Below are 14,974 nucleotides of genomic sequence, written 5' to 3' on the forward strand. Positions count from 1 at the left end.
AACCGTTTATAAACAATTATGAATATGAGTATAACCGTTTAGACAATTATCCAACGGGTAAACAGTTATGCAGGTATGAGAATAAATGGTTATAGATAAATAACCGCGGTTACCTACCCGTCATAACCGTTGCCTATCCATAGGAAGAGAGGACAAGACTTATGGATTGAGGGAAAAGATGAGGTTGATTGGTTTGTAGAGGTGGGTCCCATATTTTTAATAAAAGTATTTAAATAATTTTCTCTTTAATTATATTTTTACTTAGCTAGGGAGTAGGCTCTGCCTTAAGCTATGCCAGCATTTAATAGAAAAATTGACAGAAAAATTGACGGAGATCTGATATTACAACAAATTCATAAAATAAGGTATGACATTGTAATTTTTAAAATATGAGGTATGAGATTGTGATTCGACCTATAATTAAGGTAGTTTTGTATAATTTATCTAACATCTAACCGACCAAATGTATGAAAATACGACACCAAAGAGGCAAATACAACAGAAATACAGTAGAAATACGAATACGCACACAAGAAGGAAAGCACGTCCTTTTCGTAAGGTTCCCCTCAACATTTGTCTTTCGCTCGACAATCCGAAAACACCAGTCGGTAGAGAGAAAATAATATTACGCACTCTCTCTCACCTCTCTCTCTCTCCCCTCTCTTCTCCCTGGATCTGAACTTCTTCTTGACTAGGGTTTGAGATTTCAGTTTCTCAATTCGGGATTTCCAGATCCGAACAGCTGCTCCTTCCGAGCTTCTCAATTCCCAGAACAAACGAAAGGTGAAATTTTCAATTTTTCTTTTTGTTTTTTGCGTGAATTTCAATTCCCAATTGTGACTTTTTTAGGGTTTTTTTCTGACTGTTGTCTTTTGATTATTCTGTTGTTGTTTCCCCCCAATTTCCCTTTCTTTTTTGTATATTTGATTGGGGGTTAGGGTAAATTTGTGGATTGGTAAGTGCAACTGTTCCAGAATTTCACATTTTATTTTATTTTAATTAGGGTATGTTCTTGTTTGATTTCTGAGCACATACAAAGTGGGATTTTTCACCTCTTTTAATTCGAATTAGGGTTTTGGTTTTTATTTGTAATTTTTGTTTTGTCTAATGTATGTGTAAATTAAATGTATGCTCGCAGTCAAGTTGCTACAACTCTGGACAATTATGAATTTCATTTGCATTTTACGTGCAATGTTGGTGAGGGGAATAAAGGGAAAAGCTTAATAATGAGCAAAACTTTGTCAAATTGAACCCTTTTATACGAGGAAGCATTTTCCTATGATTATGCTTTACCGATTGATGCTGCCAAAATTAAAGTTGTAATTTTTAGGTGTTAAGAATAATTTGGTTACGCTGGTATGTTCCCCTATGAGCTACTTTTGATGGTGTCATCATATCTGATTTAATCCTCTCAAAGATTACGAAAGGAATGCATGGTTGGGTGCTTGACTGTTGGCTTTGATAGCGAAGTTATGACCCTTTGCAGCTTCATTTTTGGGCAAAACTTGTATTGCTGCAACTGCGGCGTTTTATGATATTGAATTTCCAAGCATGGCAACTCAGTGACATATATATTGTAGTCGAGCACATGCTCGACCTAGTTGTTTTCATTCTTCATTCCTATTGTGTGAACATCGGTCTAGTTGTTATGGTTTTCCTGATTCTTTTCTTCTCTGCCTTTTATCAGGTTTTTGGAGTTTATATTAGTTTCTTATTTTTTTTGCCTAATGCACTTGTTAATTAAACATATTCCTTCAAAGAAGTTGCTCCAACCATGGGTATATCACGAATTTCATTTTCATGTTTTATCTTAATATCTGTTCATAGTTAGCAATGACACAACAACCTGAGTAGTTTATACCTTTTTTTGTTTTGTTATTTAATTATCTTATTTATTAAGTTAGAATTTTGACCTGTTCACATCTTGCTGTTTGCAATATACGTTGATCATTGGTATTGTTTTGTATGCTGATTCTTAAGTAACTGGCTTGAATCTTTGTTGGTGCTAGTTGTGGCATTGTTGGGAAGAATATGTCCCATTACGCTGGTTATGTGGAGGATGAATACGAAATGGAAGATGTAGATGATGATATGGATGACGAGTTTCACAGTAGAGAAATGGGCGGCTCAGATTCCGATGTTGATGAATATGACTACTTGGTTTGTGATATACTAACATGTCTTACTAGATATGTCAAATATTCACAGCTTCAAGAAATTATTCATGTCTAACACTATTTTACGATATGGCTTTTGTGCATTCAAATAACTCAAAGTTTGTATGAGCATTTCACATTTCATGATCACTGTAGTTCTATATATAGCTGGGACTAATGTATGAATCTCATGCAGAATAGTAAAGTAGCTGATACAACTGCTGCTCAAGCAAGAAAAGGAAAAGACATCCAAGGTATTCCTTGGGATAGACTTAGCATTACTAGAGAGAAATACCGACAGACTAGGTTAGAACAATACAAGAATTATGAGAATGTCCCTAATTCTGGGGAAGGATCAGGGAAGGTAAATAACTACTGTTTTTCCACATTTTTTATTTGTTATCCAAATTTTTTTATTGATGCTGAAGTGTCAATTTCAACTTGGAAGAGTAACTTGATGATGACTTTTTTTCCTCCTTGGTAAATAGGATTGCAAAGATACAAAGAAAGGATCTGTATATTATGAGTTCAGACGAAATGCTAGATCAGTGAAATCAACCATTCTTCATTTTCAGGTGTGCTGGGTGCGAGCTATCCTTTGTTCTTATTGGCTGTTTTCTGCGCATGTGAACTTTGGATGAAATTTTCTCACTCGCATATCATAGAACTGATAGGACTTATATTTGCTAACTTGACTTATAACTTGGGGTCAACTTTTGCATGCAATGCCCTTAAACAATTTGACAGACACTGAATCATAATATAGCCCTTTGATGTCTCTTATTTGACTGAGATGTTTTATCTTTGCTTGGTAATGTAGTTGCGTAACTTGGTCTGGGCTACTTCCAAGCATGACATCTATCTGATGTCACATTTTTCTGTCGTTCATTGGTCTTCCTTAAGTTGCACAAAGTCTGAGGTTCTCAACGTTTCTGGACATGTGACACCATCGGAGGTAAGCGTTTTTAGATAACTTTTGTTCGACAACCAAGTCTTCATTGGAAACTGATATTTCTATTCGTCCCATGTAGAAACATCCTGGAAGTCTCTTGGAGGGGTTTACACAGACTCAAGTTAGTACTCTTGCTGTAAAAGATAAGTTGCTGGTTGCTGGAGGATTCCAGGGTGAACTTATTTGCAAGGTGAGTTGCAAATAATTGAGTTTACTAAGTAAGAAAATAAATGAATGAGCATTCACTTCTCTTGTGCTTATGTTGTCAACATTGCTTGGTTTGCGCTTATCAGTTGTGACCTTGTACATGGTTCACTTGCACTGTAGGGGTGGTACCGAAACACACATGTGATTTGTCCTTTGCTTTAGCTATATGGGTGCTACTTCATACCAGATGGATCTTCTGGATGACTTATAAGTTTTAACTTTGAATGTTGTGGTATCAGTGTCTATTAAACCTTTGATACTTGACTACATCCTGTATAAGCATTCTGTCATTCGGCTGTCTCTACAAGATCCCTTTTAGTTTCATTTTTCTCTCTTTGAAGAACTAATAAAGAGAAACGCTCAATGCTGACAGATTTATCTTATCTTTGACTGCTCTGCAGCATCTTGATCGTCCAGGAGTTAGCTTTTGCTCGAGGACAACTTATGACGATAATGCCATAACAAATGCTGTTGAGATTTATGACAGTCCCAGGTACTTGGTTTTTTCATGAGGTTGGGATTTCTCATTTCCAAATTCCAATCATGAACCTATAACTGATATAGTCCCCTTGAATTTTGCAGTGGGGCAGTTCACTTTACAGCCTCTAATAATGACTGTGGAGTCAGAGACTTTGACATGGAGAAATTTCAGCTTACTAAGCATTTCCGGTATCCTTGGCCTGTGAATGTGAGTCTCCTGCAGCTTTTTTGGAAATGACTGGATGTATATCTCATTACATTTGCTGACATTTCTTTCATGGAGGGTTCTATATTTTTAGTCCTGCTAGTGATATATGATAGTTGGCAGCTATTTTTCAACTGCAAATTTGCAAACTACCTCATTCCATCCAATGCTGATTTTTCATTGGGTCACATTTTACATGTGGAAATCCAATCACTTAAATGCTTTCTTTAGTCAGTTTTGCTAAACTTCGATGCACCTCTATGCTTTGTTTGTAGCATACTTCTTTGAGTCCCGATGGTAAACTTCTTGTGATTGTTGGAGACAATCCAGAAGGGATTTTGGTAAACTCTCAAACTGGAAAGGTATACATCTCAGACTTTGTCAATTGACTTTCTCGTGATGTTTATTCCTTGAGCTAGGAAAGGAAGTGTGATGATTTGTATGAGTTTCTTTTGCAGACGGTGATGTCTTTAAATGGGCACTTGGATTTCTCCTTTGCATCAGCATGGCATCCCGATGGTATGACCTTTGCTACTGGGAACCAGGACAAAACCTGCCGGATTTGGGATGTTCGAAACCTTTCCAAGTCAGTTGCTGTTTTGAAGGGGAACCTTGGAGCTATTCGGTCAATCCGGTATACTTCTGATGGTCAGTATATGATGATGGCAGAGCCAGCAGACTTTGTGCATGTCTATGATGTGAAAAGTGGGTATGAGAAGGAACAGGAAATTGATTTCTTTGGCGAGATATCTGGCATATCATTCAGTCCGGACACAGAGTCACTTTTTATTGGAGTGTGGGATCGTACATACGGTAGTCTTCTTGAGTATGGCCGGAGCCGGAATTACTCTTACCTTGACTCTCTTATTTGACCGACTTCAATAAGCAAACTGCGAATGAGTGTTGGCGTTGCTCATTCCTCAGTGCGATTGCAGAGCCTAGTAACGTATTTCGCGCAGTGGGAAGAGGTTGTAGATGTAAATGAAGTATTATGTGCAATAGTAGCTTTGTTGTTGGTGTTCCGTCCTTTTCTCCCCATAGAAAATGTGTAAAAGGGAGGAATGTACAGAAGGCTAAGGCAATGGTGGTCGAAACAAATGGGGAAGAAGAACCGGTGTGTCTTGGGGAGAAAGACATTGGCTGTTTTGCGTTTTTGAAATTTTATCTCAATGTGGCACGTGTCATGTGGGAAAGAAGCTACCAATCATCTTGTTGGTTTCTTGGATCCCAAGTGATGAGTTTGATATAGAGTAAAACTTCCTGTAATAATTCTACTAAACAAATTTACTTTTGTTCCCTGTTTACTTTTGTTCCCCTGCCTTCTCTCTGTGGGTTCTATTACTTTAATCAAATATATAACCCTAGCATCTTGGAAAATGATTTCTTGATTAGCTCTTTAAAAAAGTAAGAATGTTTGATGAACGAGCAAAATTACGCAAAATTTGATTTTGGTAGACAATATGTCAATTGGAAAATGGTCTGCCGACATTATGTCAATAAGCTGTTAAGCAAGAGCATAATGATTCGATTTATCGACATTATTAATATCTAAAATGATTTTTACATATTTTTTTCTCATTTTACACGATATCCTCTTTATTTATGATCTTTACATTGAACAAATCAAAATAAAATCAACAGACAAAAATAAATAGAAATGTTGATTTCCCGTATTAACACATCATATGATCTAAAAGTTGATATTTTTTCTTTAGTCTATGCAGCAGCAGTCCTAAATTCACAATCTGACGCTCCACAGAGTTTCAGAGGTACCCAAAAATCTGTAATCCAAAAGGAACCAATAAACCAGTGCCAACTCACCATCCAAAATCTTTCCCTCCCACTTTCCCATCCTCACAACCTCCACAGAGCCAGTGGAGATATATCACCCCTTTCCCAATCTCGTCTCCTCCAGAAAACCAACCTCCACTTTTCATCAAACTTCCACAGCCCAACACCCTCCTCCTCCGCAACCAGTAATGGCAGCCACCTCCTCCGCCTTGTTCTCAGCCCCGTCCATCTCCTCCACAGCCACAAGGCACCACCAAACCCTATCACCAACCCAAATCTCCTTCCAAGGCCTCAGACCCCTCACCAAGTCCTCCCCTCCCACCAAGCTTGGTTTGCATGCACCCAGCACCAGGAGAAGTTCATGCGTCGTCAAAGCTGAGCTGAACCCATCACTGGTCATCAGCCTGAGCACCGGACTCTCTCTCTTCCTTGGGAGGTTTGTTTTCTTCAACTTCCAGAGAGAGAATGTGGCCAAGCAAGGGTTGCCGGAGCAGAACGGGGTGACGCACTTTGAGGCTGGGGACACTAGGGCTAAGGAGTATGTGAGCCTCCTCAAGTCTAATGACCCTGTTGGGTTCAACATTGTGGATGTTTTGGCTTGGGGTTCTATCGGTCACATCGTGGCTTACTACATCTTGGCCACCTCTAGCAATGGCTATGATCCCAAGTTCTTTGGATAAATATTATCATTTTGAATTTAAATTTGAGTTGAATCCATATCATGTTGTTGTGAGGTCTCTCTCTTGTTTGTAATTTGTATAGCTTATCAATGAATCGCTAGTTTGGGAAGTTCTTATGCTTTTCTTTGTTGTTTTATTTTTTGTTTCGTGTTTCTTCGAAGTAACAACACTAGAGGCAGGACTATAGCCAATTAAGTTCTTCGTTTTGAGTTTGAATGCATGTGTTTTGTTGGAATTTGGAATTTACTACTTGCTATTATTTCATGTTCTCAAAGGTATCCAAATCCATCATGCAATGCACTCTTTCAAATCTTTGGATTGAACCCCCCTTGAGGCAACAACAACTATGATGAATTTGGGACATTCCTTATTTCATAGTTTTGGAGTACTATTCTTTTTCGGGTAAATTGTTGTTTGACCCCCTGAACTAATTATCCAATTGAAATTGAGCCCTGAACTATTTTTTTGGTAAATTAACCTCCTAAACTATTTAAAATCAGCCAATTAACTCCTTATCGTTAGATTTCGTCCATTATTTTGTCAAATTCAAGGGCAAATTAGTCTTTTGTCATCAATTAGTACATGTCACTTATAACTGCCAATAAAATTATGACACGTGGACACATAATAATGTGTAATGACAATGTAAAATGGTCTGTTATGCAAACGTTTGGTTTCTTTATGTTTCTTATTATGCTATAAGTTTTTGAATTATTCTGTGTCCACGTGTCATTATTTTATTGGTGGTTATAACTAACTAGTAAGAATTGATGATAAAAAAGATTAATTTGCCCTTGAATTTGACGGAATAGTGGACGGAATCTAACGACAAATGGTTAATTGACTGATTTTGAATAGTTCAGGGAGTTAATTTACCAAAAAATTAGTTTAGGGGGTCAATTTCAACTAAAGTAATCATTTAAGGGGTCAAACCGCATTTTACCCTTCTTTTTCGGATACTCTTAATATGGTGATGCAACAAAATTAATTTGATTATGGATATGTTTTTTTTATCAACAAAAAGATATTTTTTACTATTTTAATGTATGAGAAATGAGGTTTGAATTTGGATGAAAAGGAGCTATCACTTGACTAAATGACCTGACTTACATGTTTAAGCCAATATAAGCGTAGTTTCTTCTCTCAAATTAAAAGTTAGAAAAAAATACAGAAATCTACTAAATTCAGGCAAAATCAATGAACTGAAACATATCATGAATGTAATCATCTAATTTTTTGAACTTTAGCATGATTTATATTATGATGAAATCCTTATGATTTCATAAAAAATGTTACTCTTATCTTATCACATTTTTCATACCACGTTTATAACACTTCATATTCATAAGCCCTATTTCTATTAGAGAAGTGATACAATTATGATATGTATCATTTACTCTTAGAAATCACATTCTATACTCCATCTTCTTTCTCTTTTCCCTTGGAACTTAATATGCTCTTCATATTTCTACTTTTATTAACAGAAAAAGGAGTAAAAGGAAGGGGTCCAAACTGTACAGAATCTTATTAATTTTAGCCAACAAAAGTACCTATCATGGCTTTGCCTTCCCAAATATGTGTTTTACCAAAACCATCAGCCCATCCCCATTCTTCATCTACACTCAAAATATTTCTCTACACGCGTGCTAGTTCAGTTAGTTAAAAACATTTTATCTAAAATCTAAGCTTTTGATTTCGAATCTTTATATCTATTTGTCTCCACTCTTGTGTAAATACAAGTTTAAATTTTCTTATCATAAATTTTGAATTAATTTATATTATCGTTTGTATCGACAACCAATAAATAAAGTTTCAATCTTTAATTATTAGGAAAGTATTCTAGGGCCTAGTCATATCCAATATCTTAGGAAAAGGATCCTCTTTGTGGGATCGAGGATCAAGCAATCACGGTCGTTCATCGTATATCATGCTATCATAAATTATTTTAAATTTAAAATTGAATATAAATAATATATAATGAAAATTAAATGCACGATATACGATGAACAATCATAATTGCTTGATTCCCGGATCTCCACATGCTTTTCCAATATCTTTATATAATCATATAATTTGACTAAAATAAAAAGGGTGGTCCGTTGCCTTCTGGTAATCTAGCATCTTAATCCATCAAATCTTTACCCTCCCTTTTTTCTCTCTAACAAAATGTCTGAGGTCCCAACACCAAAAATTACAGAAAAGGAGAAGCCTTCTTCTTCCTCAGCCACTTCAGCTCACCAACAACAACTCCTCTCTCTCCCCGCCAATGGGTCTTCTCTCTCATCCCCCGCCTCCGCTCCAAAGGCTTATCCTTCACCCACAGCAACGTACGAGGAAGTCGTTCAAAGCTCCGACCTTTTCTGGGAAAAGCTCAAGGAGTTTCACGATTCGTTCAGAACCAAATTCATGTACGTTTTGGGTTTTGTCCCTTTTGTGAAAGCTTTGATTTTTTATATTTGGGTCGTTTGGTGAATTGGGTTGTGTTTGTTTTGCTGTTTTGGGTCTTGATATGTTGGCAGAATTGGAAAATTATAGTTTGTATTGACATTGAATTTGCGTGTTGCTACTACAGTTGACTGGTTTGATCAATTCATGTAATTTGGCTCGGTTCGCTTTTCTTACAACTTAGATTTCGTTTTGTTGGGCTATTTGATGAATTGGGTTGTTTTTGTTTTGCTATTTTGGGTCTTAATATGTTGGAATAATTGGAAAATTATATATTTGTGTCGTGTTTTTATCTTTTCATTGCCTCACTTGGACTACTTGGACCTAATGGAAGACATAGCATAAAACTGAGCGTGGCATTCTAGGATTCATATAGCCGACTCTGCTTAGTGGGATAAGATTTTGTTGTTGTTGTATTGCCTCACTTGATATACTTCCATTGTTTTTGCATGTTGCATACTTCAATTGACTGGTTTTAATCAAAACTATGTTGCCTATTCCTCGGTTTGAATTGATTGAATGGTGACTGACTGAAAATTTTGGACTGCATTGTACACATTGTTTCGGGTATTTTTAGCAAAGTCAGGATATTTTTTTTGGGATTCTAAAAGTTCAGTTGAATGCTGATATCAAATTTATATCCCCTGTGGTGCCTCTCTCTATTTGAGTTTGAGTTAGGGATGGTGGACAATGAGCAATCCCGAGATTTATTACAATGCAATTCATCATTTTCACAGACCACCTATAATACTGGCTCACGTTATCCTTCTTTTTTCTTTGCCATTAGTAAGATTATTGTTTCTTACCAAGATCTGAGTTTCTTATTCACGAGAGATGCTTCATTCAAGAAAATTGGAATTTCCCAAATCTTCGTTAGTCATTGTTTCCTTTGCATAACTTTAATAAATGGGGATTTGATTTTCTTGGATGTCTACTTTTGAGCTGAAATTTTCCATGTATGCAGCATTACTAGACCAAAAACAGCACCATGTCGTGGAGAAATTACGACAGTTTCCTTTTTGAGGATTTAAGAATTGCTAACTTATTTTAGTATGCTATCTTTTGATGTTGGTATTTTTTAGCTGTTATAACCTTATATTTCTTCATTCTTATTTTGTGGTCATGGAAACCTACTTTCCATGTTGAGATATTAATGCGTCTTTGCTTACTTTATTGCTTATCCTTGTGAATTTGCATTTGGTTTTGATACCTTAAAGAAGCATAAATAGACTTTTTGGTAACTAGGAAAAGTTATCAGTGATGGTCAGTGAAATCCTGAAACTGGGTCATTTTATGAGATGTCTGAAAGTATTTCTTCATTAGTATTGAAGTAGGTTAGTTTGAAGGATACATTCTAAGGGGTGCAGAAATAAGCTGTTTATGAATGTGGACTTTGTCATGCCACGATTCTTTTTGTGCATCAGAAACCGTTCCTAAACTGCTGTGCTGATTGTATAACTTATTTCCTTTCATAGTTTATAGGCATTGATGAAAACTTAGTTAGGACGGCCTGGCTTGAACAGGATCTGTCCTATAGGATCATATGTCTGAGTCCTTGAGTTCATGAAAATTTAGTGTAAAGTACAGAAAAAACGGAAAGTCCATGAGGATAAGGTTAGTGCTCTTTGTGCAGGATTCCTACCGTAGGAGGAAAAACTCTGGATCTACATCTCCTTTTTGTAGAAGTCACATCTCGTGATGGGCTTGAAAAGGTTCGTTCATTTTGCTTTTCTGTTTAATGGTTGTTTATATGAGATTCTTAAGCTGAGTTAAACTTATTGCCTATGTTAATCTTCATCCTTTTCTTTTCTCCCTTATTTTGTGGAGCCATTCTAAAGTTCCTTTTTTATGTTTTGAATTTTATTTCACTTTAAATTCTCTTAAACTGGTTACAGGTGATTAGAGATCGCAAATGGAAGGAAGTGATTACGGCCTTCAATTTCCCAACAACAATTACCAGTGCTTCGTTTGTCTTACGGAAGTACTACTTGTCTTTGCTGTATCACTTTGAGCAGGCCTATTATTTCCACAAAGAAGTTTATAGCATACCAGTGCTTGGTAATTGAAGACAGGGGTCCTTGTTGATTTTGTGTTATTTCATGTATTTTATTGAATGGAAAATATATGGTTTTCTTGTTTCCATTTTGCCAGAGCCTCTAAGCAAGAACCTTTTCAATGGGTCAGCCACCGTGGAGGAAGGTGCAAGTAGAAACCAATTTCCAGGTCAGGGTAGGCTTAACCTCCATCTCGATGTTATGGTTCTAATAGTGGTTGCGCCACACTAGTTGTAGAAGTAGAACCATATAACTATGAGTATGTTTTCTCTTTGGTGTCTACATTAAACTGTAAGTTTCCAGAAAACCTTTTATGTGCAATTGTAGAGTATACCTCCTGTTGACAATTCTCAGAAGAAATCGTATGAAATAATTCTGTAACTTCTTAAAGTTAGATAGTTGAATAAAAAAATTTCTTGCTAGTGGTCAAGCTTTTCTGATGGCCCTTTTGAGATAATCTTCGGAAAGTTGCAATGAAAAAGATAAACAACATAGGAACTTCTATGAAGAAATATGGATGAACCACTCTGTAAATTTTATTAGGGAATCCGTCTTATAACTTTATGACTTGCTATGATGCTTTTACTGTCGTCTTTCTAATTCAGTATCATTATTTCCTAGTTCCTTGACCTTATTGATAGCATCTAGTTATTTGATCTGCAAGGCCGTGAATTAATTGCAATATGGATCTGTTTTCTCTATCTTATGTACAGAAAGCACAGAAGTGCAGCTTGGTTGTTCAATCATGGGAACCATTGATGGGAAATTTGACAGTGGATATCTGGCTACTGTCAACTTGGGTTCTGATGAACTGAAAGGTGTCTTGTATCATGCTCCTACATCTACATATGTTTCTCAGAGTTTTTCGGACATGCCTACTCGACGGAACCGAAAGAGATCCAGGTTGGCATTACGTGATCCCTTTCGGCCCAAGTCAAACAGGAGCGGTTACAATTTCTTCTTCGCTGAGCATTATGCCAGATTAAAACCTTTGTACTATGGGCAAGAGAGAGCCATCAGCAAGAAAATTGGGTATCTATGGAACAATCTCACAGAGGCTGAGAAACAGGTATAGTGAGTTGGTGACATATTTTTTTTTTTTTTTTTCAGTTAGTCCTTTTTCGCTCGTAACGTCCCAAGCTAATTTCATTATCGTATATTTGTGTTCCGGTATAGATCTAAGGTTTGAGAAGAAGTTTCACATGCTTGGATAGAATTACTATTTTCATCTCCTTTTGTGTTGATTCTCAACACATCTAACTTGCGGTATATTGGAAGTCTTCTTGAAGTGTTCATCATAACACTCCGTTGCTGCGTTGCAGGTTTATCAGGATAAAGCGATGAAGGACAAGGAGAGATACAGGACCGAACTGCTGGAATATAAATCTTCCTACAATCCTACGCAGCAATAGCCTCCATGTTCGTTAGATAGGCAACTTGTTTCGTAGGCATCATTTTCCTCTCTTGTATGCCTTTTTGTAGTAGTTGTCATCGTTGCCGGTATTTAACCTAGTTCGGTTTTCATTTTTCTTTGGTAAGGTTACCCCTCAGTATGCCCCATCCGCGGAAAAGAATTGCGGAAGGGGTGAAAGGGGGCAGCTCTTTGTAACAGCTGTTGAATTTGCCTTCACTTTGGATTAGTAGGATTCCATTGCAGTGACGATCTTTGATATTTCTTGACATTCCAATGTAACAATAGTAATTCCTGGAACTGCAGTCTAAAATTTAAGGGAGCTTATTTTCACACACAATCTTTAGCCTTCTACACAGCCCTCACACATATTCCTGACATCGGATTGAATAAATGAAATAGAAAACACGATTAGGATTAAATAAGCGTGTAGGAGGAGAAAAATTATTTGTAATTTCCAAAATTTATAGGTGGATTGAAAAGTTTTGAACATTATGCAATGTTTACGAGCTCGTTTGAAAGTGCTTTTAAAATGACTGAATGCTCTTTTGGTGAAATTGATTTTGGGTTCCAAAAGTACTCAAGTGCCTTTTGGAAGAAATACCAGATATGTACTTTTTCAAGAAAGCACTTAAATGTTTTTTCATGATCTACTTGGATTTTTACTAAATATTGGTTTTAAAAACATTTTCATCAAAAAGACTTACAGTCATTTCAAAAAGACTTCCAAATGATACAACACCTAATGTACGCAGATCACTACAACTGACTTTTGAGCTAGTTAGAATTATTTTTTATCTTGGGGTTTCTATCTATTTTTAATCTCATCATCCAAGAAAATGTTAAACACAAAAGCATAAAAAAAAACAAAATGAATTACGCCACCATCTCAAATTTATTGAGTGATATTTTAACGTAATCTAAATTGCAAGGAGAAGATCAACTAATACAATAATTTAGAAATATTTTTCTTTGTTTTTAAGTAACATGTTTCAAATTTGACTTACATAGACAGCGAGGGAGTATTGTAATTATGTCAAGTTTGATACCTAATTAATGGCTGACTTAGCCTAGTCCCCCTCTCCTTAGAGTAAAATATATTGTAACAAAATTATAGAGAGAGGTAACTAAGTGGGATGATAGAGAGAGGTAACTAAGTGGGATGAGGCAGTGCATTATTATCCTGGTCAACTTTGGCTATGCCAAGTCCTACATTTTTTACTTTCAAATATGATTATTACTTGCTTTCTTAATCAACTAGAAGTAAAACTATTGGCTTAGGAAATACATTTTAACGGATACTTTTTACCTTTCATAACGTGGTAATACATGTTTTACCTTAATTAATTAGTTCCCCTTCAAACAAACAAAATGTATACATAAGTAATGATTTTCTTTTTGACACACAATATGATATTTTAATACAAACAGACAATACAATATGTGAATTGGAACATTAGAGCTCTTAAACTCGTACATTGTACAACTAAGTGAAAAAAGCTAAACTATAGTTAGATGAAAGGTAGTCATTTAGTACTACGATATAATGATATTCTTCGATCTAGTTGTTCATTTTCACTTGTAAGTGATCTTATGTTTGATTATTGTCAAAAGCAAATTTGAGCCAAATTATTGTCTATTGTGAGGTTTAGCCTAACTCCTCTTTTTCGTACGATAGATAAAATCGTTTGTTAAAAAAAGTTAAACAAAAAGCTTGCTGGTCAAAGACTCAAATGCAACGACTTCCTTCACACATTTTCTTTCGTCAAAGCATTAAGTAGAGAATTTAAATTCCTTGCTCATAAAATTGGAAACATGGAGGCCATTCAAAGGTTTGAAACCGCGTGGAAACAAAAGGATAGAAGAAATAAATTGGAAAATTTGCTCCTCTAATCACTTTCTTATTTAGACTCTAGTCATGTGTGTGGTGAGTGGTGAATGGTGGGAACATGAGGGCAGTGCATCATATGCAATTATATAATTGGAGAAACGCTTGAAAATAAAAACTTTTCACCACTTGTATATTAACATTTGGCGTACCATTACGTGTTTTGAGTGTACTGAAAAATCTAGTGAATGGTGGTATGAGATGTGAAAATTCACATAAAAGAGGATCAAAAGGGATAATAATGACATGCATTAACTTAAAGGATGGCGATAAGCACGGATTTTGAAACTAACCCAAGAGAGTTCCCACTTTGCTAGGCTTCTTGCCCCCTTTTAATTTCCTCTCCTTGATAGAGTAGGAAATCCTTTTGGGATTTTATTCTAATTAGAAAAATGAGATTTTTTAATATATGCTGCGAATATCTTATGTATTGAAAATTTTAATCAATATATTATTGGTTAAAGATTCAACAATTAAAGTTGCAAACGTTTAAAAATTTAGTGTATAAAGTACATCAAAGTATAGTAAATTTTTTATTAAAAAATAGTGGAATAATTTATCATTGATTAACACTTATAAAGGGTAACACAAATAAGAAGAGAAAAAAAAAATCCTTAAAAAAAAGAAGACAAAAAGCTAATTTTTGGGGTTGGAGGAATAATTACAAAGAAAAGATTGTATCCTAAATTTTTGTGAAAACTGAGA

General features: G+C 35.7%; 3 protein-coding genes across 4 annotated transcripts; all 3 read left to right on the forward strand.

The window, feature by feature from the left end:
• The first annotated feature begins 570 nt into the window (after positions 1 to 570).
• Positions 571 to 5,377, forward strand: LOC126616634 (uncharacterized WD repeat-containing protein C2A9.03-like). The gene is made up of 10 exons (XM_050284704.1): positions 571 to 783; positions 2,010 to 2,160; positions 2,353 to 2,520; positions 2,645 to 2,731; positions 2,977 to 3,111; positions 3,188 to 3,298; positions 3,717 to 3,808; positions 3,898 to 4,003; positions 4,276 to 4,362; positions 4,459 to 5,377. Exons 2-10 carry the CDS (start codon positions 2,032 to 2,034, stop codon positions 4,870 to 4,872), a joined length of 1,329 nt encoding a protein of 442 aa, XP_050140661.1. The 5' UTR covers positions 571 to 783; positions 2,010 to 2,031; the 3' UTR covers positions 4,873 to 5,377.
• Positions 5,378 to 5,853: 476 nt separating this feature from the next.
• Positions 5,854 to 6,580, forward strand: LOC126616635 (photosystem I reaction center subunit V, chloroplastic-like). Its single transcript, XM_050284705.1, has one exon. The coding sequence runs from the start codon at positions 5,980 to 5,982 to the stop codon at positions 6,469 to 6,471; it is 492 nt and encodes a 163-aa protein (XP_050140662.1). The 5' UTR covers positions 5,854 to 5,979; the 3' UTR covers positions 6,472 to 6,580.
• A 1,975-nt stretch (positions 6,581 to 8,555) lies between these two features.
• On the forward strand, positions 8,556 to 12,721 carry LOC126616636 (high mobility group B protein 10-like). Of its 2 annotated transcripts, none has more exons than XM_050284706.1 (6): positions 8,556 to 8,879; positions 10,550 to 10,628; positions 10,812 to 10,974; positions 11,068 to 11,145; positions 11,684 to 12,039; positions 12,293 to 12,721. In XM_050284706.1, exons 1-6 carry the CDS (start codon positions 8,638 to 8,640, stop codon positions 12,380 to 12,382), a joined length of 1,008 nt encoding a protein of 335 aa, XP_050140663.1. In that variant the 5' UTR covers positions 8,556 to 8,637; the 3' UTR covers positions 12,383 to 12,721. The 2 variants fall into 2 exon arrangements, with proteins under 2 accessions (XP_050140663.1, XP_050140664.1); XM_050284707.1 differs by having other exon boundaries at positions 8,557 to 8,879; positions 11,068 to 11,139.
• The last annotated feature ends 2,253 nt before the right edge of the window (positions 12,722 to 14,974 follow it).

This window comes from Malus sylvestris, chromosome 3 (genome assembly GCF_916048215.2).
Source record: "Malus sylvestris chromosome 3, drMalSylv7.2, whole genome shotgun sequence".
In the NCBI taxonomy this organism is placed as follows: domain Eukaryota; kingdom Viridiplantae; phylum Streptophyta; class Magnoliopsida; order Rosales; family Rosaceae; genus Malus; species Malus sylvestris.